Genomic DNA, 26678 nt, shown 5'->3' on the forward strand with positions numbered 1-26678 from the left:
GAGACATTCTCTCTTTTTGGGTTTGTGTCTTGAGCATTACTGTCGCCATAATAGTGGTAGGATACTCCTTTGTTTTTATGGTGGGATTATTATTATTTTTTTGCTCATTCTTCTAGCCTACTTTCTGACTTCAGGCTTGATGTTAGGGTCAGGCTCTATATATTTCTGTAGGGAAGATCTGGCTTAGTCCTATTGCTGCTTTCTTGGAATATTGAGTTTTTGCTATTCCAGGATCTCAGAGACAAATCAAACTGGGGACCTGCAAGTTTTCAGTGCTCCCAAAGTGACCTGAACCAGGGTAAAATCTGATTGCTACCACCCCCACCTTCCCCTCCTGACCTCTGCAACTTCCTGAACTAGGTTTGGATCTCAGCAACAGTAAATTGCTAATGGGCTCAGCCAGCTCCCTTTGATCTGAGATTTCTGAGTTGGAACAGATACCTCACTCTGCTCTTAGGGTCTGAGTGATCCTTTTGCTGTTTGCTTCTTAGCTTGCTCCTTTCTCTGTATACTTCCCAGGGCCTTCCTACCCAGAAATACCACCCTGGTACATAAATCCCCCCCTCTCAGTTCTCCCTGAATCTGTGAACTAGAATTTAGCAATATGTAACAAAACTATCAATTGGCACCTGTCTTCATTGAGGTACCCTAATATGAATCTGGGACCTTCTCTTGCCTTGGTGCAAAGCTTCTCTCTGGATATTGGGAGTGCCCGTGCAGGAAGCTCTGCTAAGGTTTAGAGTGACAGAACTACAAATATTACAAATCTGCTTAGGTCTAGAATTGCCACCTTAGTTATTTCTCTGCAGGTTTGGGATCTTTTTCAAGAGGTAATTGGTGAATTCTTTCAATTTCTAATTTGCCCTCTGGTTCTAGAATAGCAGGGGAATTTTGCTTGATAATTTTCTTTTTTTTTTTTTTTTTAAGCAATTGGGGTTAAGTAACTTGCTCAAGGTTACACGGCCAGTTGTTTTGTGTGGGTGCCAAGTATCTGAGCCTGGAACCAAGCCCAGGTCTCCCAACTCTGGGGCTGGCACTCTTACTCACTGTGCCACCTGGCCACCCCTGATAATTTCTTGAAAGATGGTGTCTAAGCTCTTTTTGTTTGGTCATGGCTTTCAGGTAGTCCAATAATTTTAAAATTATCTCTCCTGGATCTGTTTTCCAGGTCAGTTTGCCTTCTGTTTTTTCATTTGTTTGGATCTGTTTTATAGTATCTTGATTTCTCATAAAGTCATTAGCTTCCATTTGCTCCAATCTAATTTTGAAAGAATTATTCTCTTCAGTGAATCTTTTCCATGTGGCCAATTTAGCTTTTTAAAGCATTCTTCTCCTCATTGGTTTTTTGGGCCTCTTTTGCCATTTGAGTTAGTCTATTTTTCAAGGTGTTATTTTCTTCAGTATTTTGCGGGTCTCTTTTAGGAGGCTGTTGACTCATTTTTCATGATTTTCTTGCACCATTCTCATTTCTCTTCCAAATTTTTCTTCCACTTCTCTTACTTGATTTTCAAAATCCTTCCTGAGCTCCTCTATGGCCTGTAATCACTTCATATTTTTCTAGGAAGCTTTTGATTCAGGAGTTCTGACTTTGTTGTCTTCCTCCTGTTCTGTGCTTTGATCCTTTTTGTCTCCAGATAAGGAATCTATGGTCTGATTGTGTTTCTTCTGCTTGCTCATCTTGCCAGTCAATTGTGATGTTTGAGCTCTTTACCATGGTAGACCTCTGCTTCCAGAATGGAGAGAGCTTTGTCCCAAATCTCTGGGGTCTTCACAACTGCTAGAGCTATTGGGATGGCACCCTTTCTACAGCCCCCAGTGGCTGTGGCACACTGGTCACACAAACCACTGCCCAAGACCACGATCCAGATCCAAGAAGGTTAAAGCAAGAGCTATTACCCTCTTAATGCTCTTGGTCCCCCTACCGTCTGCAGGCCAGGAGCTCTGGAGACAGCCATGCAGCAGCAGCTGTAGCCACTGTGCTTCTGCCACTTCTTGCCCTGGGCACAACGGCCAGGCCATGCTCTTCTGTCCCCCTGTTGCAACAGAGTTCCCCACTGACCTTTTACTTTCTCTTTGGTGTTTATGGGTTGAGAAGTCTGGAAACCGCCACATCTACTGGTGATTCACTCTCCTGAAGTCTGCTCTGCCTGTTGCTGGTCGGGGCCACCCTGGGGCCAGAACCATGGACTCATGTTAAACTGTGATCAGCTTCCAGCTCTGTGGGATAGACCCTTCCTGTTGGCCTGCCAGGCTGCCTTCAGTGGAGATTTGTTTCTCTCTGTCACTTTGTGGGTTCTGTAGCACTAAAATTTGTTTAGAGTCTTTTTTTTTTACATCTATTGGACGTAATTGGAGCAGGAGCTCACACCAAGTTCCTGCTTTTACTCTGCCATCTTGGCTCTGCCCCTCTCTGCAGGTTTTATCTACTTCTTTCTACATACACAACCCAGGGCCTCCCTAACTGGGAATACACTAGCTCTCATCAGTCTGTCCTGAATCTGTGATGTGGAAGTAGGTAGTGGGTAACAAAACTGCCAGTTGACATTTTTCTCCCATCATGGTGCCCAATATGGGTCTATGACTTCCTCTTGCCCTGAGGCACAATTTTCTCCCTATGCTCTGTAGTACTTCATGGGGGAGCTGGCAAGACCCTTTCTCCTATATCCATAGACCTTTATGTCTGTTTCCCTATGCTGCCTTTGGCTAGAAAAATGATTTCCTGTGATGTTGTCTTGAATTTCCCCATCAGGATTCAATCTGGTGCATTTTCTAGGTCTGTTTAGAAGAGTTTAAGGGGTTGTTCACTGTGCTACTTCTTTCTACTCAGCCATCTTCTCTCCACCTCACAAATGAGTTTATATTTAAACTAATCCTACCTCTGTCTGCCACATGGTTTTGATTGATAAAGAAATCAAATGTTTGCTAATTGGGCTGGCTAGGTGGCACAGTGAATAGAGTACTGGCCCTGGAGTCAGGAGGACACGAGTTCAAATCTGACCTCAGACACTTGACATACCTACCAGCCATGTGACTTTGGGCAAGTCACTTAACCCCAACTTCCCTCCAAAAAGCCAAAAAGAAAAAGTTTGCCAATTGAATTGTTTTGGAGCTCCTTTGTTCTCATTATGGATGAATGTAATTTCTTCATAAGGATTCAAAATACCTTGTGTCATTTATTTCATATTGTAAAATTGATCTGATAGTTTTCTATGCATTGTGAATTGACAGGACGGCCACACAGAACACACGGGCAAATCGGAAGAGGATAGTCATGATGGGACTGAAGAAAACAACGAGAAATTTCCAAGCACGCCCGAAATGCCTCGATTTTTAAGGACTCCTGAGTTTTTGAAAACACCCGAATATATGGAGAAATTGGAGTTTTCTAAAAGTCCTTCATCTGAACTGTAGGGTTTTATTTTCCTTCATGTTTCATTATTTATGAAATTATTTATTTATAATAATAATAAGTTATTAAATATTTGCTCTAGTTTATAAGTATAATTGATATAATAAAAATACACCCTAGTGCCTATAGATTTTTATATGAAAATTCCAAAGAACTGAACAAGTTGAATGATTTTCTCCCTTTTTGTAGCTAAGGAAACAAATAACAAAAGCAAATAATTGACTGAGCCAGGGGCAAAAAGGAAAACAGTATTAGAACTAAAAAGTTGTGCTTCTCTGTCTCCCGATGTAACATGTATAGTATTACATTTCATAAGTTAGATTTAATCATCTTAAATTTAATTATCTGTCGATAGACAGCTGTAGCAACAAGCACCCAAGCATCCTCAGGGTTTGCTGCCACCACAGGTTCTTGGATCTGCTTTGATAAAGGAAAGCAACTCAAAATAGGTTAACAAGCTTACTTTAATCAGTCAAACATGTATCGTTTACCTCGTTCAGGGGAAAAAGGTCAGCACCCTGAACTTCAAAGTATACAGGGAGAATTATCAAGAAGAAACAGATCAAAGGGGCGGCCAGGTGGCTCAGTGAGTAAGAGTACCGGCTCCAGTGTTGGGATGACCTGGAGATCGAATCCCGGGCTCAGACACTCAGCACCACCCCCAGAAATAACTGGCCGTGTAACCTTGAGCAAGTTACTTAACCCCGATTGCTTAAAAAAAAAAAAGAAGAAGAAACAGATCAAGTAGACAGCTTTCCAAACTGTCCAGCCATTACATCCATACCAAATCAACATCTGGGTTTTTCAAAGCCGGGGGGCTCTGGACAATAGCTTCCCAGAATCCAGATCAAATCACAGAACACTTCTCAAAGTGAGCCCCAAAACAAAGCTACGCATCAGGGCTTTATATAACCTTCTCCTGGCTCAGAGAATGTAACAATCTTATTGACTCACTGGCCAATCAAGAAGTATGTACTGAAAAACAAGCCACCCACCCCAGGCTCCAGGTGCACTTTAGCCTAGGGGCAGGGAAGATTTTACAAATTTACATTCCCATTACAACAGCTCACTTTGAAGCCAGTAAGACTTGGATGCAAGTGCTGCCTCTAATGTAGACTGATTGTGTGACCCTGGACAAGTCACTGAATCTCTCAGTGATCTAGGAAATGCTGCAAGACTGTAATTTGCAACTAAGATACTGTTCTGCATTAGTGGAGGGAGTTTCCTCATCTGAGATTTCCTTATATCAATTACATCTAGGTCTAGTCTCTATCCTATTATAGATTAATGATTTCATAAAGAATAAACAAAATATACTGTCACATAGAGATACCATCATGCAGCCCATTGAGGAGTTCCATATCCATCTTTGTTCCATGTTGTAGAACATGAAACTGCAGTTGTAAACCATTAGGCACCCCATTGGGAATATCACATAATATTACATATAATATTACATATCACATAAACATTCACATAAAATCCCATACTTTAGAGATAACAGGTCATCAGATCCAAATAAATAATGCCTTCACCTTTTAATTTAGTATAGTCCTTAATGTGATGCCAAAACTACTCAAATAGAAATATCAAATAAAAGCAGAATTGCTGATTTTTGTAGATTTGTTTTAAACAACTTTCCTGAAACTTTTCTTATTTTTTTATTCTCTAGAGTTTTCCAAGTAAATTACCCTATTTTCCATAAAGATAATTATTTCTGCTCATTTGTTGCTAATAGTTATTACTTTAACTTCTTTTTTAAAAATTTCTATAACTAACATTTCTAGTACTATAGAGGAAATATGTTTGACTTAGAGTGAAGAATCTAGGTTCACATCCTGGCTCTGTCTTAAGAGTAGACATTGTTTCATTCATTGTGTTTGTATTGCCATCACCTAGCAAAGTGCCTTGCACAGAGAAGAAACTTAATGAATCCTTGTTGATTGATTTACTATCTTTGGAATTGCTACTGGCCAAATCACTTAACCTCTTTGGATCCTAGTTTCTTTATCTATAAAAAAAAATGAGAGGATTGGATGCGCTAGATGACCAGTTGGGCCCCACCTTTCTCTAAATCTGTGATCATAATAACATTTCTATGTGTTAGGAAGTTTATTTATCTATATTTACCTGTTGCTTTAAGGTCTTCAGTTTGTTGCCTATAGGATTTTCTACTAATTTTTATTATATAGGAATTTCTACTAATATTTTACACTATTGTTTTCTAGTTTCTTCCAAAAGTAACTCTGTTTTCCCAAATCCCTTATTTCTTTATTCACACCATCATCCCAGTCTCCTAGTCTAGAAATCTTATGGTCCCCTTCAACACTTTGTTCTCCCTTATATCCACTATGTCAGATTTATAATCAATTCATATCTATTCTTCCAAAATGCTTTTTTGGGATGTATCCCCTGCCCTCCAATCTTACTGCCATCACACTTGTTCAAGTTTTTTTGTTTTTGTTTTTTGCTTTTTGTAGGGGGGAAGGCAGGGCAATTGGGGTTAAGTGACTTGCCCAAAGTCACACGGCTAGTAAGTGTTAAGTGTCTGAGTCCGAATTTGAACTCAGGTCTTCCTGACACCAGGGCCGTTGTTCTATTCACTGCACCACCTAGCTACCCCTCTTGGCCAGGTTTTTTTTTTTTATGTTCAGATGTTTCAGTTCTGTCTGACACTTTGTAACCACATTTAGGGTTTTCTTGGTAGAAGTACTAGAGTGGTTTGCCGTTTCCTTCCCCAGATCATTTTGCAGATGAGGAACTACTAAAGCATACAGGATTAAATGACTTACCCAGGGTCACATAACTTGTGTTTGAGGCCAGATTTGAACTCAGGAAAATTAGTCTTCCTGATTCCAGTACGTGCCCTTCAAGGCTTTAATATCTGTATTACACAATAGTATTTCATGTCAATATGGTACTTAATTCAACCCTTCAGCAATCTGTCATTTTGTCCATATTAGTGTTCTCTTCAATGCAAATCGGTGCTGTAAGCTGAAAAATTCATTGCCCTGAAGCCAACACGGTATTGAATTTCTCTGAATTTATCTAGACTAATCAAAATGATATATATCCTTTGTCATGACAGTATATGTAATATAACACATTTTTTATGAAGCCTTTCCAGTTTGGTGAGATCTGCCAAAATTTTCTCATAAGTCTTCATAGCTTTTGAGAACCCAGAGTGACTTTCAGTGGAGCAGACTATGAAGCTAATCATTCTAAAACATTGTTTTTGTCATGTTCTCTCTTTCCCAAGAGCTTACATATCACAATTGAACCAAACTTATCTGACTGACTTTCAAAGCCCACAGTGATGGACCCCAAAGTAAACACCATTATTTCTCATCATTCCATAATCATTGTCTGTTCTCATTACCTATATTCTTGTGGGATATGTCATAGCGGGGACTCCTTTAATGTATGAAATAGACTGGATAGCCACTGCATTCCCTCCCAATTCCCAACTTCTGTGGTACCATGTTTAACCTCCTCACTGTTTTCACTTCATATCTTACTCCCCCTCACTCATCATACAGTCGCTTATGTTGCTCTCACAATCTGGAAGGCTCTTTCTGTCCTCCTTCCTATTTATTTAAATTTTATTTATCCTTGAAGGCCCAGATCAAGACCTGTTTGATCATACTTTTAGTGATCTTTCCCTTACAATCTTTACCACATGACTTATTGCATTTTTATTATTATTTATCATTGTTTTATTGGTTTTATTCTTGTCATCCTAATTAATAGTAAGTTCACTGAAGCTAAGACTATGTTAGGCACTGTAATAAATGCTTGATTTATCAAAAAGTTTGCCTAATGGCTTGTTCATAGTTAAATAAGAGATGGGTGTATACAGAGATGTTTGGGGTGGTTCTCTTTAAAAACTGTTTATAAGAATAACTTCTCTGTTTATATAACAGGATTAGAAATATAGAACTTGATGCCAAATCACAAAAGACACCACATGCATTTTCTTTTCTTATGGGTTCTTCTTCCACATCACCTGGATTTAATTTATTTGAGTCTTCTGAATTTGGAAATGAAAACTTACCAGATCAGGTAATATCAGAAACCAACATTTTGTTCTTTTAAATTATATATTGTCTCAGTTGATAGATATCTACTTTGTTTCTAGTTCTCTGCTAACACAAAAATGTTGTTAAAATATTTATGGATATGTAAGACCTTTCCCCTGTCTCTGATCTCTTTGGGATATATGTTCAATCATTCTATTACTTGGTCAAAGCATGTGCTATGTACAAGTTAATGACTTTTCTAGTGTAATTCCAAATTGCTTTTCCAGAATGCTTATGCTGGACCATTACACAAACACATTGCAGAATACAATGCTGGGCCTATTTATAGCTCCACAGCTCCTCCAGAACTTATGGTTTTGGCCTTTTGTCCAATTTGCCGAGCTGTTGTGTGTGAGGCGAGATTCCAGTTGTTCTAGTTTTACCTGTTTATTATTATTAGTGATTTTCAAAAGTTTTTTCATATAGTTATTCATAGTTTGCATTTTTCTTTTTAAAAACTGCCTTTCATATTTTTGGACAACCCTTATATGTGGGGGAATAGTTTAACAATTTATATTTTGCCTAGATTGATCACTTATCTTATTATTTAGAATACTTGGTTCTGAATGAGTTTTAGATGTTTCAGAAAATCAAATTCATTCTTAAGTGACAAAAATTTGCTATCATACAGAATATTCAAATGAATTAAAATGTCTGGAGACATTTCCAAAGAGGGAGTTACAAAACTATTTTGAGTAATTTATTTATTTTTAAAAAAATTTTATTTTCAATTAAATAATTAAAAAAATATTATATCTTCCATCCTGACTTTCGGTTCATGTATTTTAAGGTCTTTTTTTTTTGCCTTTTGGAGGACATTTGAGGGTTAAGTGACTTGCCCAAGGTGACACAGCTAGTTTTTTTGGTGTGTGTGTTAAGTGTCTGAGGCTGGAATTGAACTCAGGTTCCTCCTGACTCCAGGGCCGGTGTTCTATTCACTGCGCCACCTAGCCTTCCCCTCAGTTCATGTATTTTAAATTTTACACTTAATACTTCCTTAATTCTCCAATATTTCGAAGCATACATATAATTCAATTGTGTGGAATTATACACAAGGAAAAGATGTTGTAAATTACCCTTAGATTCTAGTTTCAAGGTGTATCATTCTACCTCTAGTGTTTCATCCAACAAGCCTTTCTTCAGAATGATAGGAGAATTGAATATAACTATAATTACACTACACTAGCATTTAAAGTCAATATATTTAATACGAATAAGTATAGTTTTTCATAGCACCAGCATACAAGTAAGTGTACTTCATACTACCATGGAGGTACAGTTTTAAGGATAATTCATTATTGTATATATTTTTTTACTCCTTACCTCAATTTTTACAAGAATTAAGTCCAATATAAAAATCATAAAGGACTGTATTATACTTTTAAATATGTATTTTATAATTATTTTATGTTGCTCTTACAAGTTAAAATTAATTGAAATGTTTTTTTTTTCAGTTTGATGAAAATTATTCTTCAGGAAATTTAAATCCTGTCTCTTCACAAAAAGATATTGGTAAGCATTTTATTAAATATAATAGCCTTGACTTGAAGTTTGTTATCTATTAAAAAATTCAGTTCAATTCAGCAGATATTTAATAAATGCCTTTTATTTGCTGGGAAATTTCCTAAGTACTGTGCTAAGCACTAGAAATATAGAGTCAAAAATAAAACAACACTTTCTCTTGAGGAGCTAACAGTCTACTGACAGGAATGCCACACGTAAACAAATGAATATAATGCAAAGCAAATTGAGAAGAAGAGCATGAACTTGGGGACCAGGGAAGGCTTAATGAAAGAAGTTACACCTGAATGAATCCTTGAAGGAAATCAAAGATTCTGAAAGATGAGATGAGGAGGTGGTGTAGCACATACTTGAGTGATTGTTCAGAGGCAGGAGTTACAGTTTTGAATTCTAGAAAAACTAATTTGGCTAGAACATAGTTTGTGAAGAGGAGTCGGAGGAAAGAAGGTAGGACAGGTAGGCAGGAGTTAAGCTACAGAGAGGGTCTTAAATACTAGGCTGAGCAGTTTGTGCTTTATCTAGAGGTGTTGGAGAGCCTCTAAAGGTTTTTGAGCAGGAGAGTGACATTGTAGTCAAACCTGAGATGCAGGAAGATCATTTAGGCAGCTCTATGGAAAGATGAGAGACTGATAAAAAGAACAGAAACAAGTAATAGTGGCTGACATTTATAGAGCTTTTTAAAGAGACAATGTAGCATAGGTGTTGTAGTTTCAGAATCAAGAAGATCTGGCTTCAGAAGTTCCCTCACTGGCCCTGTGATCTTGGCCAAGTTACTGACAAGTTTCCTAGCTGTATTGCTAGCAATGAAATCACGTCTGCTTCAATATATAACTCTTTAAAGTTCGTGAAATGTTTTATGTGTTACCTCATTAGTCATTAGTTAAATGAAGACAAGTTAGGAAGCTACTTCAAAAGTCTAGGTAAGAGGTGATGGAGGCTTGAATTAGAGTAGAATTTGTATGTATGGAGAGGTAGAGATTGACATAAGCAATATTAAGGAAGGACTGAAAAGATTTGTTTACTGACTAGATGTGGACGGTGAAGGAGAAAGAAGAGTTAAGAATGAGGGACGGCTAGGTGGCACAGTGAATAGAGCACCAGCCCTGGAGTCAGGAGGACCTGAGTTCAAATTCGGCCTCAGACACTTAACACAAAAAACTAGCCATGTGGCCTTGGGCAAGTCACTTAACCCCAATTGCCCTCCAAAAAAAACCCCAGCAAAAACCCCCCAAACCTTTATTTGGGGTGGCCAGGTGGCGCAGTGAGTAAGAGCGCCGGCCCTGGTGTCAGGAGACCTGGGATCAGTTCCGGCCTCAGCTACTTGACACCCACACAAAATAACTGGCTGTGTAACCTTTTTTTTTTAAAAAGAAGAGTTAAGAATGACTAAAGTTTTAAACCTGAGTGATTTGAAGGATGGTGATGACCTTAAGAGAAATAGAAAAATTTGGAGAAGTGAGTTTAGGGGGTATAAAGCCAAGCACGAGCAACTTTCCAGAAGAATGCTACTGTGAACAGATTTTAAGGTTCTGATTACATAGTATAGTGAACACTCTATTTATTCAATAACAAATCAGAGCAAAACATTCATAGTAAATCAAGGTATAGCATTCACAGTGTTACAACTTATCACATATAATCAAAATACAGCATTTACAACAACTTATCACAGAAAATGGCCACATAGTTTTAACCACAGTGGTCACACAGCTTTGAACAAAGTATAATCATTTAGTCAATCAATCACTTAGTTACTCATTCATTCAATCAACTCAATTATTGGCCTCTTTCCAGTGTACCATCATGAGAGATGGTCTCTTTCAGGATCCTGCCTCTGTTATCCAGTGTCTTGTCTATCTGTCTCAACATTATGTTATCCACACATATGATAAGCATGTTTATATGCCCTTATCCAAGTCTTTGCTGAAAATAATTAAACAGCACGGGACTAAAAATAGATCTCTGAGGCACTCCACTAGAGACCTCTTACCAAGTTGATGCTGAACAATTAATAGTTATTCCTGGAGTCTGCTTGTGCAACTAATTGTGAATCCATCTAATTTTACTTATCATCTAGTCCATTTTCCACAAGAATGGTTTAAAGTATTTAATCAAATGCTTTGCTAAAATCTAGGCAAATAGCTTTCCCCAGATATACCAGTTTAATGATTTCATCAAAAAAGAAAATAAGATTAGTATGGCATGACCTGTTCTTGATGAAACCATTCTGGCTCTTTGTCGTTTTTAGTTATTCTCTAGATATTCACTAACCTTCTCTTTAATGATTCATTCTATAATTTACTCCAGAATTGAAGTCAAGCTCATTGGCCCATAATTAGCAGGCTTTATCTCTTCCTTTTTAGAAAATCGAGATATTTACTTTTCATTTGTCCTGAGAAACCTTTCCTATCCTCCCTAAGTTTTTAAATATTACTGTCCAGGACTCAGCAGTCACTGCTGCTAGTTCTTTCAGTCCTTGAGAATGTTGTTCATCTACGCCAGGTGTCTTGAATTCATCAAAAGCAAATAGCTGCTCTCCTATTTCCTTATGTAGCTTGTATATTAATTCCCTGTCAGTACATTGTAAAATTCTGTCATTTCTAGTGTAAAAGTCATTCTTGGCAAAAAAAAATGAAAGAAAAAGAAGAATTGAACAACTCTGCTTCCTCTGCCCTGTCCATGATCATCACCTCATGATCTCCAATCAGTGATCCTAGTCTTGTTTAATCCACCTTTTTGCCACAGTACAGCCAAAGCAAAACAAATCAAAACCCTCTTTTTGTTGTACTTAGCATTCTTTACCAACCTCTCCTCATTCGTATCAGTTTTGTATTCCTGTTATCTGTCCTTGCTTCCATCTTCTATGTATCTTCAGTATTTAGGTTGACTGATGAAGTCCTTGTGAAGTCCACATCAGTCTTTTCAGATTTCTTGAGCAGAAGTATTTTCCTATGTGTTTTCAGAATGTAATTATTGAGTTTCCAGTTATTTTTGGACTAACTTCTCCTCTAGAATTTTAATTCCTGGGATCTCAGAAAACTCTTTTCTTATTCTTTTGAAAACTGTGCTCTTAAATCTAGTGTGCATGTCAGACCATGCCGTGCTTTCTTCTCACTCTCTATTAAAACTCTGGAGGGAGTTAGCACTTCTCTCAAAGTTCCCATCATTTTGGCCTATGCAAACTATTCCTTTTTGTTCATGGAATCCTTAATAAAATTTCCCCTATGTTGGTTCCCTCACCTTTTGAAAGATGAAATTTTAATTTTGGTAAATCAAGAATCTGTAAGGATCTCTGCTCTTCACAGAGAGAGCACCTCCAGCAACTGTTTTGATAATTGAAGTCCCCTATGACTACTACATTAAGTCTTTATGATAGGCTTGCGTTCCTTTCTTAAATTCCTCATTTATTACCTCTTTCTGTCCAAATGGTCTGTAGTACATGGGATGTGTAAGGTGTTAAGAGAGGACTGGCACCTCTGGTGTGAAGTTTTCCAAGTCTTTTTCAGGGCTTCTTATCTACCTTTGGTGACTACCTGTCACACAACTCTCAGTTGTGGTTCCAAAAAAGCTTTGCATGTGTAGCAGTCACAGCCTGCTAAAACCATCTCAGAGACAGGTTAAACCATGTTCAGGGTAACAATAGTCCTTAAACCTGTCGGTGAGTTAGGGGTATGTCCACCCCAAGCATATGAAGACTTTTATCTGGCAGAATGAGTGGATGAGAACAATTTTTTCCCAACTGTCATGAAGATGATTGAAACGCACTATAGAGTGCTCAGAGCTTGGTCAGGTGCTACATTCCAGGCCATCACCAGTTGTCTCAATTTTTGTCTTGCCACTGGAGTTGGTTATTCTGGAAGAAAGAGTGAGGCTGGCAACTTTGTCCAATTCTGCCTTACTTAAATTCAGTCCACATACAAGTCATCACCTGTGATGTCATTGATCCTCTTTGAAAATGAAAGACCCCAACCACTGCCACAACCCAGTATACAGTGATGATAAAATTTCTTGTTTTCCCTCCATTGATCTTCTCCTAAATTTTTTCTATCATGTTAACCCACTCTTGTTCCTAGATTTTATCTCGTGATATATATACCTTCTTAATGTACATTATCCTGCCTCACCTCTCTTTTACTTATCTAGTTTCTTTTGAATAAAGCTTATGCCTTCAGAACCATATTACAGTCATGGGTTTCATGAAATACAAGTTTCAGTATTATCAAAAGCAAAAACAAGCTATTTCTCCAAATATTTTAATAATTTTATTTTTTATGTTTATTGATATCTATTTTTTTTTGCTTTTTACATTATAGCCAAGTCCCAATACATGCTATTTCTACAGGACTCTTCCTTACAACAGAGAAAAAAATCAAGCAAAACTCTTTAGCAGTACTTTTTTTCCTTTTGCTTCCTTTTGTGTTTTCATATCTATTCTGGGCAATTTCCCCTAATTACTTCCTTAAAAAATATGGTAGGTAAAGGGGGAGGGAAAGCACTGGATGTAGCATCCCTCTTAGTTACACTCTCACTCAGTGTTTTGTTTAGGTCGTTATCTATTCAAAAGCACAACTCAAGTCCCCACCAACATCACCAAATGACACATATGTTCAAAAGCAAAAGGTGGTTAAAAAAGAATACCAAAGCAAATAAGAAATTGAAGCATGTAATAAACATTCTCTAAATGAAGGATTCCCAAATCCCTTTGGCAGTCTGATGAAGTCTATGCACTGTTTCTCAGAATGATGTTTTTAAAAGCATAAAATAAAATACATGGAATTAAAAAGGAAATCAATCATGTTGCATACATTTGTCAAAAGTATTTTAAAAAACCCAAGTTCATGAATCTCAAGGTAAAAACCCCTGCTCTAAATCCACATACTGGCTGCCATTGCCTCCATTTCCAGAAGAGTGCTAATAAACTTTTTGCGTAATCTCTTTTTGTTCCTAACTGTACAAAAACAGAACATAGCTATTTCAAGCATACAATAATCTATTGAATCTTAGATTCTGAAGCTACTCTGTTTAATAGCTTTTTCTCTAGTCTCAATATAAAATGATCTATGAACACTGCTGACTTCTTTATGTAGTTTTCATCAAAGTTCAGAAGTCATGCCAAAATCAAGACACATGACTTGGTTAATGCCATTTGCTTTTTTTCTTACCTCCCTTTCTTTGTCCATTCCTAATGTCATTTGCATTTCTGCCACATGGTTTCCTCAGGTTCCATGTCTACTCCCAAACCACACCTCTCACATGACATTCTGGAAGTGCTTTTTTGATACTCTTCCATTGCAAAGCCTCTTCACTCAATTAGACTTTGATTCAGGTGATATTACTATGATGTAGTCTGATACGCAGCCTTCTAATGTAGTGTGAAAAATTTCTCATGATAAATAGGGTCTAAAGCACCATGGAAAATGAAGTCCACAATCATGTCTTTAACACCTATATTAAGAAACTATTCTCAAGTGAAGAAATTCAGAAACCAGAGGGATAACCATGGTGGAGGGTATTTGAATAAAGAATCAATGTATAGAGAAACAGAAGTAATATTGTAACCAGGGAATGTTGCAGACGACTTGTAGAGAAAGAGGGAATTAGTAGTGATGTTTTTTAAAATTCAGAGTTACCAGACTGATAGAGGAAATCAGGGGACTATTTTTAGTCTAGTTTAAAATGTAGGAGACCTAGATTTTAGCAAAGTGTTAGATTGAGCTTCCTATTATTCTAGTGTAGCCAGACAGGTGGGTTTGAATCTAGTTGAAAGGACAGACCCAAAGGTCATGAATAGTTTGATGTCAGTTTGGAAGGTAATGCCTCAGGAGTCTGTGCTTGTCCTTGACCTATTTAACACTTTTATCTAAGACTTGAATAAATGCATAAATGACATGTTGATTTACCAGATTTTCAGATGACACAAAGCTGGGATGCATAGCCATAATTCAAAAAGATTTTTAATAGTAGAATATTGAGCTGAATATGAAAATTTAATTTAACATGGATTAATTTAATATCTTATAACTTGGTTTTAAAAAATCAACCTCATAAGTACAAGCTGGATTGGGATTCTGGTAAGTATAGAGAGTTCAGCGTCCTGCAAGTTCATTATGATTCAACAGTGTGATATGGCAACCAAGAAAAAAAATTAATCTTAGGCTACATTAAGAGGGCCACCACTCTACACTGTCCTTGTCCCACCCACATGTGGTGCATTATATTCAGTACTGTGTGCCTTTTTAAGGAAAGACTTTTGTAAATAAGGAGATAAGGCAACTAAATGGCACAGTGAATAGCACACTGGACCTGGAATTAGGAAGACCTGAATTCAAATACAGCTTCAGATGCTTACTAAAAACTCCGCTTCAGATTTCCTATCTGTAAAATGGGGATAATAATAGGAACTACCTCCCAAGGCTGTTGTGAGGACTGAGAGAATATACAGTTTAACAATTATTATTTGGAGGGCTGTGCACTGAGTGAAAGCTGCAAAGAGAAAAAAGGCTTAAGAAGAAATTAAAGATTTAGAGCCAGAAGGAACCTTAGAGGTCAGCTAGCTCAATTTTTTTTACAGATGTGGAAACTGGCTGATTTCACAGGCAGAAGGGACTCCTAGTGCTTTCATTTAGTCAGTCACAAAGTCTTCTCTCTACTCAATTGGAGATTAGTTTCCAAGCATAAACAAAGCACGTTCATTTGGTCAGTTATAAAGTAAAAAGGTCAAAAGTTTTCCACCCCTGGATCACAACTGAATTATAATATCATCAGTCACCACCAAGCACCCTCTCAAGGGGAAGTGGAAAGCACAAGGGCCATCCACCCCTAGGTCACAACTAGGTTACAATATCATCACAGCATTCAATACCCAAGGAGAGGTCTTTTCTTCATCTTGACCCAAGGGAAGTTCTCAGAAGTTTCTGTTCCTGGGAAGACAAAGTTTAACAAAGACACCATAACATTCATGCACGCTGCCGGCATCTTCTTTAATTCACCTTCTGCCTGTGAAATCAACCTAGGCCCAACAAGGTCTGAGGCCTCTATCAACAAATGAATCTGACAAAGTAACCTCAGAACAGACAGACAAAATGCTGGCACCACAGTCATGCCTCTCAGCTCTTGGCAGCCCCAGGTGGCAGTTCTCAGAAGTCCTGGGCAGCTCCAAGTGGTCCTCAGCAGTCCATGCAGCTTTGGCTGGCAGTTCTCTCTCTCTCAGCAACTCTGGTTCCCGGAAGTTCTCTCTCTCTCTCTGCCTCCACGATGCTGTTCCCAGAAGTTCTTCTGGCCTCTCTCAGTTTGGACCTCTCTCTGTACATGGCACCAGCTCCTCCCAGTTCAGCCCCCTCTTGTCACATCAAGTCCATCTCACTGTGGGGTTCAAATTCTATTACTATTACATTATGTTGTAGAAAGGATTCAGGTACTAAGTGGTCAGGTCCTTGAAGTCCTTCCCAACTCTGAGATTGTGCACTTGAAATAATCCATATTTCATTTGGAAGTATTTGGAATTTTAAAATCGCAAGGTACTATTAAAGAGTTACTTATTCCATAGTCAATCAAATTAATGCTCATGAAATAAAATTAAATTTTGGATGTTTTGAAAATTCTTAGGTTATAGCCTATACTCAGAACATCAAAAAGTACTATTTAAAATCAAGATTTATGGTCAAATGTATTTTGATATTTTATTCATGATTTTTCATAATGGCAGTTAACAAAAATAATATATAATATTTTCCTTTAAAATAATACAAGGAAACAAGAATCAAATACTTTTTAAAGTTTAAAATTTTAATAACTATGTCATTGTCACTTGTATATATAATATAATTCATGTTTATTGCATATGATGTACCATATTTTACATATTTTATATGAATATTATACATTTCATATTTATTTTTCTCAGGAAGCTTATTTGGAAAATTGGAAGGAGAAGATACTTTTACATTCCCATTTTCATCAGAACCTTCAACTCATACATTTGGAGATGGAAAAGATGATTTTAATTTTTCATTTTCATTTGAACAGGATCAACATTCATCACATTCTTCCTCTTCAAACAATTTTTCATCTCCACAAAATTCAAAAAAATTTACTTTTTTTTGAACTCATGATTTTGCTACCCAAGAATTTACAGTATGATTTTATATCCTTACTGGAAAATATATATATATTTTTCTTCCCCTTTCAGTTGATGTAGTAATACACTACTGTTGTTTTATGAGATTATACTGATTTGAATTTGGGGAAAAAAAGTCTGTTATTAAATTTTATATCTATGGTATTAATTAATTATTACTTGTTCCATGACTCTAATTAAGACTAGAATTACATTCACTTCAGCAGATGCTAGTGATAAGTATTGAGCCTGATTGAACCTATCACACTCTGGTACTTCATTATGTGCTTTGGAAGTAGCATAATTCTTTCAAGGCCACCGTGGTATTGCTTAGTGCATACCTGCACAGTGTTTATCAGTGTTGTAAGGTACTTAGGTGCTAGTAATCTGGGGGCATTTCTGCTTCTAAGTGCTGTCAAGTGGTACCCCGGTGTTATTAAAAAATGAATGTGCCTCCAAAAACCTTGTTACCAAGAAGTGATTTAAGCACTACCAAAAAAGAGCTTATGTAATTTTTTGGTAGAGAAAATGAAACAAGGAAGAATAATTTAATATTTTTATATTCAATAGAATTAAATGAAACATATTTTAGTATAATTGGTACAAATTCAGGAAATTATATTATTGTGCCATTAGTGATATTGTTAACATACTAATTATATTCTGTGTGGAAACTGTATAAAAACTGTATTTCTTGTTTTAATTTACTAAGGACTGGTTATGTTTTACATACAGAGTTTATAAATATGGTTATGTCTGGTTTAAGTTAAAATACTTGAGACTATCAGTTTTTATAAACATAATATGTCATTTAACATCTTTGGTTTATGTGTAATTCTTTCAGAAATTTCCTACTGTAAGACAGGAGCTTTTGGGTTCCAACCTTGATCCAGGCAGCCAGAAAGGTATCAGTGGAGACATGATAGGGGTTAATTTCTTTATTCTTCTCAAGAGGGTTGCTGACAATGGGAGTACCAACTCCTATAACATCCCCTAATTACTCTTCTCATGGAGGTGGGAGAGAATAAGAATAGGACCACCAGCTGCTACAACATTCCCCTAAGTCTTGATGGGGGCCAGTTGAGACAAGCATACACATTCCACAAATCCCCCTAAGCCTCAATGGGGGCCAATCTAGACAAATATAGCATTGACATTCCCCATTTACTGACCAGTGCTCACTTGCTTTATAGAGGAGCACACAAAGAAGGCAGTTTGCTAGCAACAGCCCCACAAGTTTTCATTAACTTTAGCAATATCATGGTGATTCAGCATAACACAGGCACAGTGGGCTATTTACAATTTAACTCAGATGTTTATATTATACAAGGTTATATAATGGTGCATAGCATGGTGACATTGTTTAAAGGGCATTATATGTTGACTGAGATAAATAGTTGATTTGATGCTAGGAAGATACAAACTGTATGGTGGCAGCATAGTATGGTGGGAAGTGCATAAATACAGAAGACTGAATTTAGAACTAGAGGATATGGAGTGAAATTCTGTCTCTGCTACTTATTACCTGCATAACCTTTGAAAAGTCCTTTAAACTTTCTGAACATTCTCCAATTGTGTAAATGAAGGCAGTGAAAGAAAATGATACCTAAGGTCCTTCCCAGGTTTTTTATTTTTTAAAAAAATTCATTATCAAAGTTATAAAAGATCCTGGGTCCAGGAACAGACCCAGCCCAGTGGTAGCTAAAATAAGGGCTCATCTGTCGGTTATACGGCATCTAGAGTGAACTTGGGACCCCCGCTGTGCAGAAACTGTGCTAAGTCTGAGCTCACTATCCCCAGAGACTGAGTTAGAATAGGGGAAAGTATGCCTCCTAAAGTATGGAGGGGAAATGTTTATGCTTTTGACCTTGCTACATCTTCAAGTCAAATATAACCTTACAAATAGCCTTTGAAACACAGATGTGTTGGCCACATAAAAAAAAAGATTTGCCATTTTAAAGCCAACCAAGAATTGATGATGAAAGCAGCAGAAGTCTACACTAGGCTCAAATTGAGGGGGTTGGGATCAAAGGTTGAAGCAAAACAGCATGCTACCAAACCTGCTTTGGTGAAGGTCAAAGGAGAGGTGAAGAAGAGTGAAGATCAACTGGCAAGAGGGGAGGCCCTGAAGGAGCCTAATGCTGATCTCTCAGTTCTGGTGGATGGTGAGTCCACAACCCAGAAGGGGAAGACAAAGGAGAGGAAGGGCAGAATATAGGAGATGGGCAAAGATACAGCTCATCTGAAGATCTGCACAGTGAAAACTTTCAAGAAGATCCAAAACTAGATAGGCCAGGGAATGACCAGCAGGAAAGGGAGTGGATTCAGATAGACTTGGAGTCCCTTGATGAGGACAACTGAGGTCCTGGGTGTGCTGCTCCCGGCCTTTGCCTGGCCCTGGGTTTGAGCTCCTTCAACTAAGTTGCATAGTAGATGCATAGGTCTTGTTCCCCTCAAGTCCACAGATTCCTTTGAAAGCTGAGAACCTTTGGGAGATGCTGTGCTTTTAGCTGTATTTGTCCCCTTTGGGTTTTTTTCCTTCACCCAGTTTCTGTGATTTTAAAACAACATGAAATGAATATAAAGGGTTTTTTAATGAAAAAAGAAAGATTTATAAATAAATAAAATATAAAAAAATAAAAGAAAATTTATGTTAATCAATGTTAACTGACTAAATGGAACTCTGGGGTATTAGCTATGCAATAATGGCTTATAGTGAAATGGGGCAGGGGGACACAATCATTAGGTACTTGAGTCTATAACATTAGAGAAGAGATACCCCAACCCCTTAGTGCTTCTAAAGCTCTGAAGGGGAGATATAGTTGGCCTCATGTAGGATAAGTGAGGCGAGAGAGAGAGAGAGAGAGAGAGAGAGAGAGAGAGAGAGAGAGAGAGAGAGATGTGAATTTGTTAAACTCTTACTAAGTGTCCAGGCGTTGTGCCAAACCCTAGGGATGCAGACAAAAGAATTCAAGACAGTTCTTACTCTCAAGTAGCTTACCTTCTAATCAAGGAAAATAACACAAGAGAGGGGAACTGGGGAAATGCAAAAAAGAGGTATCCTAGAAGTATGGTAAAGGCCTGGAGCAGAGCAAGATAAGGCCAAAGTTGGACTTTCAAAGCCCAGTGTAATTTCAATGGTGGAATCCATTTTTAGGTGGGAAGGAGTAGAGATGATGGTCTGAATGGAGTGGAGTGCAGTTGGCATGATTGGAGATATACAGAAAGCTTATATTTGACAACATTCCCAAAAGAGGTCATTTAGCTTTTGCTCAAAGACTTTGAATGAAAAGGAGTTCTTAAGGAAACCCATCACACTTTTGGACATTTCTAATGATAGCAAATTTTTCTTTGTGTTGAACCAAATCTGCCTCTCTGTTCTTCCACCCACTGCTTTCTAGTTGTGTCTTCTGCGAACAACCATAACAAATCTAATGCTGTTCAAATACAGAGACTTAGGAGGATAGCTATTTTATCTCCTGTAAGTTTTCTCAAGTCTAAATATCACCAGTGTCTTTAACAAATTTCAGATCATACTGAGAGAAATCTTAAAAGGAAAATAGAATACTAGACAGGGTCCCAAGGTATGAATTTGGATACAGTAAGACAGGAATCCAGTTTTTGGAAATGGGGTATGGGGAAAAAGCTTGGTCACTACGAACAAAGCTGAATTAGTGGGACCAGAGTATAATGTCAGGATTGGACCAATAGCAAGACTGATTTGATGCCCTGAACTAGGAACCTGGGGTTTCTTATATTCCTTTTGGATGGTCTCAGAGATTGGGGTGCAAATTTGGGTTAAATGGTCCTAGGGTTTGAGAAATAAATTTACAAGGGGAGAGAGTCACAATGTCCCTTGAGAAGCAGTAGTGGGGTGGAGTGCTGAGTCTGTTAAAAGATGAAATAGAAAATTTCTGGCTTATCCCTCTAAAAATAATAATAGGTAGCATTTATAGTTCTTTAAGGTTTACAAAGTGCTTTGCAAATATTATCTCATTTGACCCTGAAAACAACCTTGGAGTTATATTATTACTCTCATTTTACAGATGAGGAAATTGGGGCAGACTTTCCCAGGTCACATATCTAGTAAGTGTCTGAGGTTGGGTTAAACTCAGGTCTTCCTGACTCCAGGTCCTGTACTTTATCCACTATTTTTAGGTACAAAATGTGATTCTACTGAAGGGTAGGGAAAGGCAAGGTCCTTCTCTAATACAATCTCATGGTGATCCTGGCCACATGGCAGCTAGTGCTATAAAGCTAAAACTATACAGACTTTTTCCTGGTACTCTAGTATTCTCTTGTGTTTACTTCCTTGAGTAGATGACTTTATGAGTTAAAAGGTTCTGGAGATGGTAGCATCCACTAAATTTGTTGATTACAGAGATCAACAGTGGTAGGAGCAGCCTGGCAGTAGGGGACACTTCTGCATTGGAGAGAAGGGCACTAATAAGGATTTACTCAAGCTTTGCCCATATTGCTAGCAGCCAAGAGTCAGGACTAGTAAAAGTACTGTGTAAAAAAAGTATAAATAATGATAATAATATAAATAAATAATGATAGTGTTACAAAGCTGCTTTAGGTTCTAATGAAGCTTAAATATTAGCCTCCTAACCTATTGAGCTATCGTTATGGTAAATTATTTAATACTTTTAGTTGTTAATGTGCATCATGATTCTTCCATGTATTAAATTTCTTTATGTATAGGAAAAAGCTGACTTGAAGCTTAATATTAAAACAAACGAAACCTAAGATCCTGGCAACTGGTCCTATCACTTCCTGGCAAACAGAGGAGAAGAAATGGAAGCAGTGTCAGATTTTATATTCTTGGGCTCAAAGATCACTGCAGACAGTGAATGAAATTAAAAGACACTTGCTTCTTGGAAGGAAAGCTATGGCAAATCTGGACAGCATACTAAAAAGCAGAGACATCACCTTGCCAACAAAGGTCCATATAGTCAAAGCTAAGGTTTTTCCAGTAGCAATATATGGCTATGAGAGTTGAACTGTAAGAATGCTGAGCTAATTTATAGAATCAACACTTTTTAACTGTGGTGCTAGAGAAGGCTTTTGAGAGACCCTTGGACAGCAAGGAAGTCAAATCAATCAATACTTAAAGAAATTAACTCAGGCTATTCACTAGAAGGTCAAATACTGAAGCTGAAGCCTAAATACTTTGCCTACATAATGAAATGACAGAATTCATTGGAAAAGACCCTAATGTTGAAAAAGATTAAAGGCAAAAGGAAAAGAGGACAGCAGAAGATGAGATAGGTAGATAATGTTGTGGAAACAATGAACATGAACTTAGGCAGACTTCATGAGATAGTGGAGGCTAGAAGGGCCTGCCATGCTATATATTGTTTATGGGGTCACGGAGAGTCAGACATAACCGAATAACAAAACATAGGAATAAACCATCTGTCCCATCTATCCACCTATCTGTTTCATGATTGTATTTTGAGAACCTTCCTTGTTGCCTTTCCACTTTGGTGGTGAAAATCTAGCCAAAATTTTTACTACAATTAGCATTATCCTTGAAAAGTCCAGGGTGAAATGCGAATGAGCCAGTGTCGTTGTGTGGGTTTGTATAGGGCATGCTCAGATGTCTTCTGCCTGCATCAGGCCGTAATTGCCTCAGAGCCTTGTAGTGGAAGACAACAGAGTCCTATTTGATTGTGATGCTGGAGAAATTGATGACTCATCAAGAGCAACAAGGTGTTTTCTAACTATTTCCTTACTAATCTTGGGTTTCACTCCCTGTTAGCCATTTTTATTCCATCATGTCTAGGGCAAAAGTCATTTTACTTGGCAGAGAAAAGCTAAATGAGAATTGAGCTGCTTTGCTTTCTTTCTGTTGTCAGTCATCACTTTCTCAGGCAGTGGTCCTACCCCTTCTTTAATCTTCCTCCTCCTAACATAACTTCAAAAAAAAAAAACCTTTGGCTTACCTCTCTACCCTCAATTCATTCTGAGCTTAGGCCTCCTGACACTGTTTTCACAAGATTGTTCCATGGTCTTCTATTCGTCCTCTGTTACTTACCTTTCCTCCAATCTTCTGTTTATGTGGATGAAGATTAGACCAGTAATTTCACTGGTATATGGAACTCATGGATGAGGAGCCCTATTGTGGTTCCTGGATTTCCTCCCTTGAATATATGTTGTTAATATTTAATGGTACTTTTATCTTTTATATTTCTTTTGACTAAGGTATGCCCATCCAGAGCCATTTGATCCCCCAGAAGTTAGCACCTTTCCTTACAAGGTTAATTTGTATACATTTTGTACACACACACACATGCCCATACACATGTGTGTGTTTGTGTGTATGTGTGTATATACATATATATGTATGTATGTATCTGTTTCCCCTAGTAGAATGTAAGCTTTATGAGAGCAAGAATTGTTTGACTTTTGTCTTTGCATATACAGTGCCTAGCATGGTACTTGGCATTCAATAAATAATTAAATGTTTGTTTAGTTGCTTGCTTGCTTGATATTCCATTCATTAGTTTCAAGACATAAATTTCTACCAACACTTACTAGGTCATTTTCGCCTTATTTACATTAGATGTTTGTTCATTGACTAAACTTTGGTTATTTGTGCACTTATATTCAAAGGCTTGTGAGTCACTACTGTTTCTTTTCTTGAATATTTTCTATTGTATTGTTATGTATTTCTTACTGGATCTTTTTCTTTCCTCATTGTACTGTTCTCTTTTGTTTGTTTTTCGGGTTGGTTTTTTTTTTTTTTTTGGAGAGGTGAAAGCAAGGAAATTGGAGTTGTGACTTGCCTAAGGTCACATAGCTAGTGAGTGTCAAATGTCTAAGGCTGGATTTGAACTCAGGTCCTCCTGACTCCAGGGCCCATGCTCTTTTCACTGCACCACATTGCTGACCCTCTCTATATGGTATCTAGTTTTCAGGATATAGATATTCAATTTTCTCCTTCTTCCTTTCTTTTTATTTTAACAGCCTTTTGACTTGATTTGTAGTCCCTAGGCAAATAAATTCTTACCAGTCTTTGTTAGGGGCATTCTATTCCTGTCCAGGAGCCTGTCACGCTTATTTTTCAAGCTACTGATGAGGGTTGACAATAGGTTCAGCAGAATCTCTGATCTTTATCTAAGACCAGAAAGCCTGCAATTCAGTTTGGAAAGAATTCAGCCCAAGCCAACTTGGAGTGAGAGCTGTAAAAGTTTATTGTACGCTTTACAGTGGACAAGGATCCTTTGGGGACCTGTAAGCTTAAAGAAGACACAGGCATAGCTTTTAAAGAGTTAAGGCTATTCATTAGATGTCAATTATGCTGACCAGGTGAGAAGAGGGTGGGATTGGGGAGGAGTTAAGATGGGGCCAGTGTTTAAAGGAACATGCACTTTTAATGTCAACTGCACAGAAATATTGCCCAAAATTCACTGGGAAATAGCCCAAGGGGGGGCTACCTGGAGGTGTGGTTTTAGGCTTGAAACATCACTAAGTTAGCTAGCAGTCAAGGGCTGATGGAGAAGTGCCCAATCTGCCACCTATCAGTGTCATGTTTGACAAGATTGATGTCTGGGAACTAAGGCTAATGGAGACTCAGATAATTACTAAGGAGTTAACCTAGAGATAGGGTATTGAAGGATTCATGGGGGCAGCAGGACATACAAGGGGGAGATAATAGTTGCCCAAGCTGGAATATTTATAGATACTTTTGTGAAGGATTCATAGGTGTAGCTTGTCACCGTTCCAAGCTGAGATAAACAATTCATGAGTTGTTGCTGGGCAGAGTTAATGCTCTGAAGCTGTGTGTGTGTGTGTGTGTGTGTGTGTGTGTGTGTGTGTGTGTGTGTGTGTGATTTTACAAAATGGTTTTACACACTGATGTTACAAATATAGATCCCAAGCACCCCATTACTACGGTCCAGAAATATAGAGAGGTGTTCCTCTGGTCCCTTCACCTTTTCTTTATGAAGGGAAGACTAGTCTATACTTAAGACACAGAGCAGTTCCTTGACTATGTCCTAACAATAAACATCACACAATCAGTTCAAGTCATTGCAAAATTTTTCCTGCTTTCCATACTTATTGAGATTCTCAGCCTTTTTTTTTAACTCCTGTTGAGTTAAATTGTCTCACTACATACTGGGTCCTCTTCTGCTGTCTGCCACCACGCCTCTGTTTACCCCAACCCTAAAAATATTCTCATTTTATTTAACTATCCTGTTAATTGTCATCCTATGTCTCACCTCCTTGGAGGCTAAACTTCCTAAGAAAGAAGTCTACAATTTATGCTTCCATGTGCCTCTCTTCTCATTGTCTCTTGAACCTTTTGTATTCTGACTTCCAACCTCATTATACAACTGAAACTGCCCTCTCCAAAGTTACCAATAATCTCTTAATTGCCAAATCAAACGTCCTTTTCTCAGTACTCATCCTACTTGACTTCTCTGCATATTTGATGCTGCTGATCACCTTGTTCTGGATGCTCATGATATCCCTTCTCTGCTGACCTCTAGTCTTTCATCTACAACTGCCTAGTAGATATATTGACCTGATATCTCGCAGATTTCTTAAATTCAACATATCCAAAGTTTAATTCATTGTCTTTCCCCCCAAGACACCCAGGCTCAAAACCTATGAATCATCCTTGATTCCTTTTTCTCTTTTACCCTCTCTCCACGTATCTAATCTGTTGCCAAGTCCTGCTGGTTCTTGAGTTCTTAAATATTTCAGGATAGTTTTTCTTTGCAATGTTTTTATAGTGTAAATTATTCTCCTGGTTCTGCTCAATTTCCTCTATCAGTTCATATTTCCCAGAATTCTCTGAGATTATCCCTTTTCATCATCTCCTATGGAAGGATTGCATTCCATTCCATTCACATACCACAGCCTGTTCAGTCATTCCCCAATTGATGCCTCTGTCGTGGGTTGAAGTCCATTGCTTTCTTTTCTTTTAGCCCTCCCTCAGTATCTGCTTTCAGAACACACTAGGACAAGTAGGTAGTGCACTGAGCTTGAAGTCAGGAAGATCTGAGTTCAAATCCCACATCAGATACTAATTATGTGATCCTGGGCCAGTCATTTAACCTCTGTTTGCTTCAGTTTCTTCGACTCTTAAATGGGGATAATAATAGCACTTACCTCCCAGGCTGTTGTGAGGATCAAATGAGGTAACAATCGTAAAGTGTTTAGCTCAGTGCCACACATAGCACTACGAATGTGTTAGCTATTATTATCTTCCCTCTTTACCATTCTTCTTCCTATCCCCATTTGTTTCCCTGTTGAGTATATTAGTATACCAAACTCTGATTTGGTGTGTGTGTGTGTGTGTGTGTGTGTGTGTGTGTGTGTGTGTGAGGGGGGGGGAGACAGAGAGGGGGAGGGAGAGAGAGAGACAGAGACAGAGACAGAGAGAGACAGAGACAGAGAGAGACAGAGAGAGACAGAGAGAGAGAGGAGAGAGAGACAGAGACAGAGAGAGACAGAGAGAGACAGAGAGAGAGGAGAGAGACAGAGAGAGAGACAGAGAGAGAGAGAGAGAGAGAGGAGAGAGACAGACAGAGAGAGAGAG

At 37.9% G+C, this 26678-nt stretch overlaps 1 protein-coding gene across 1 annotated transcript in view; it reads left to right on the top strand.

Annotated features, from left to right (window-relative positions):
• CUNH14orf39 (chromosome unknown C14orf39 homolog) overlaps positions 1-17112 on the top strand; it is a 41780-nt gene extending 24668 nt beyond the window's left edge. The window contains exons 14-17 of the mRNA XM_069091692.1: positions 3229-3407; positions 7333-7471; positions 8943-9000; positions 16913-17112. Coding sequence (XP_068947793.1) covers positions 3229-3407; positions 7333-7471; positions 8943-9000; positions 16913-17112 — 576 coding nt within the window. The remainder of the gene's footprint in view (positions 1-3228; positions 3408-7332; positions 7472-8942; positions 9001-16912) is intronic.
• Positions 17113-26678: the final 9566 nt, after the last annotated feature.

The sequence above is a fragment of the Petaurus breviceps genome, unplaced genomic scaffold (assembly GCF_028583685.1).
Source record: "Petaurus breviceps papuanus isolate PSGF00001 unplaced genomic scaffold, PetGlider_PUasm1.0 189, whole genome shotgun sequence".
NCBI lineage: Eukaryota > Metazoa > Chordata > Mammalia > Diprotodontia > Petauridae > Petaurus > Petaurus breviceps.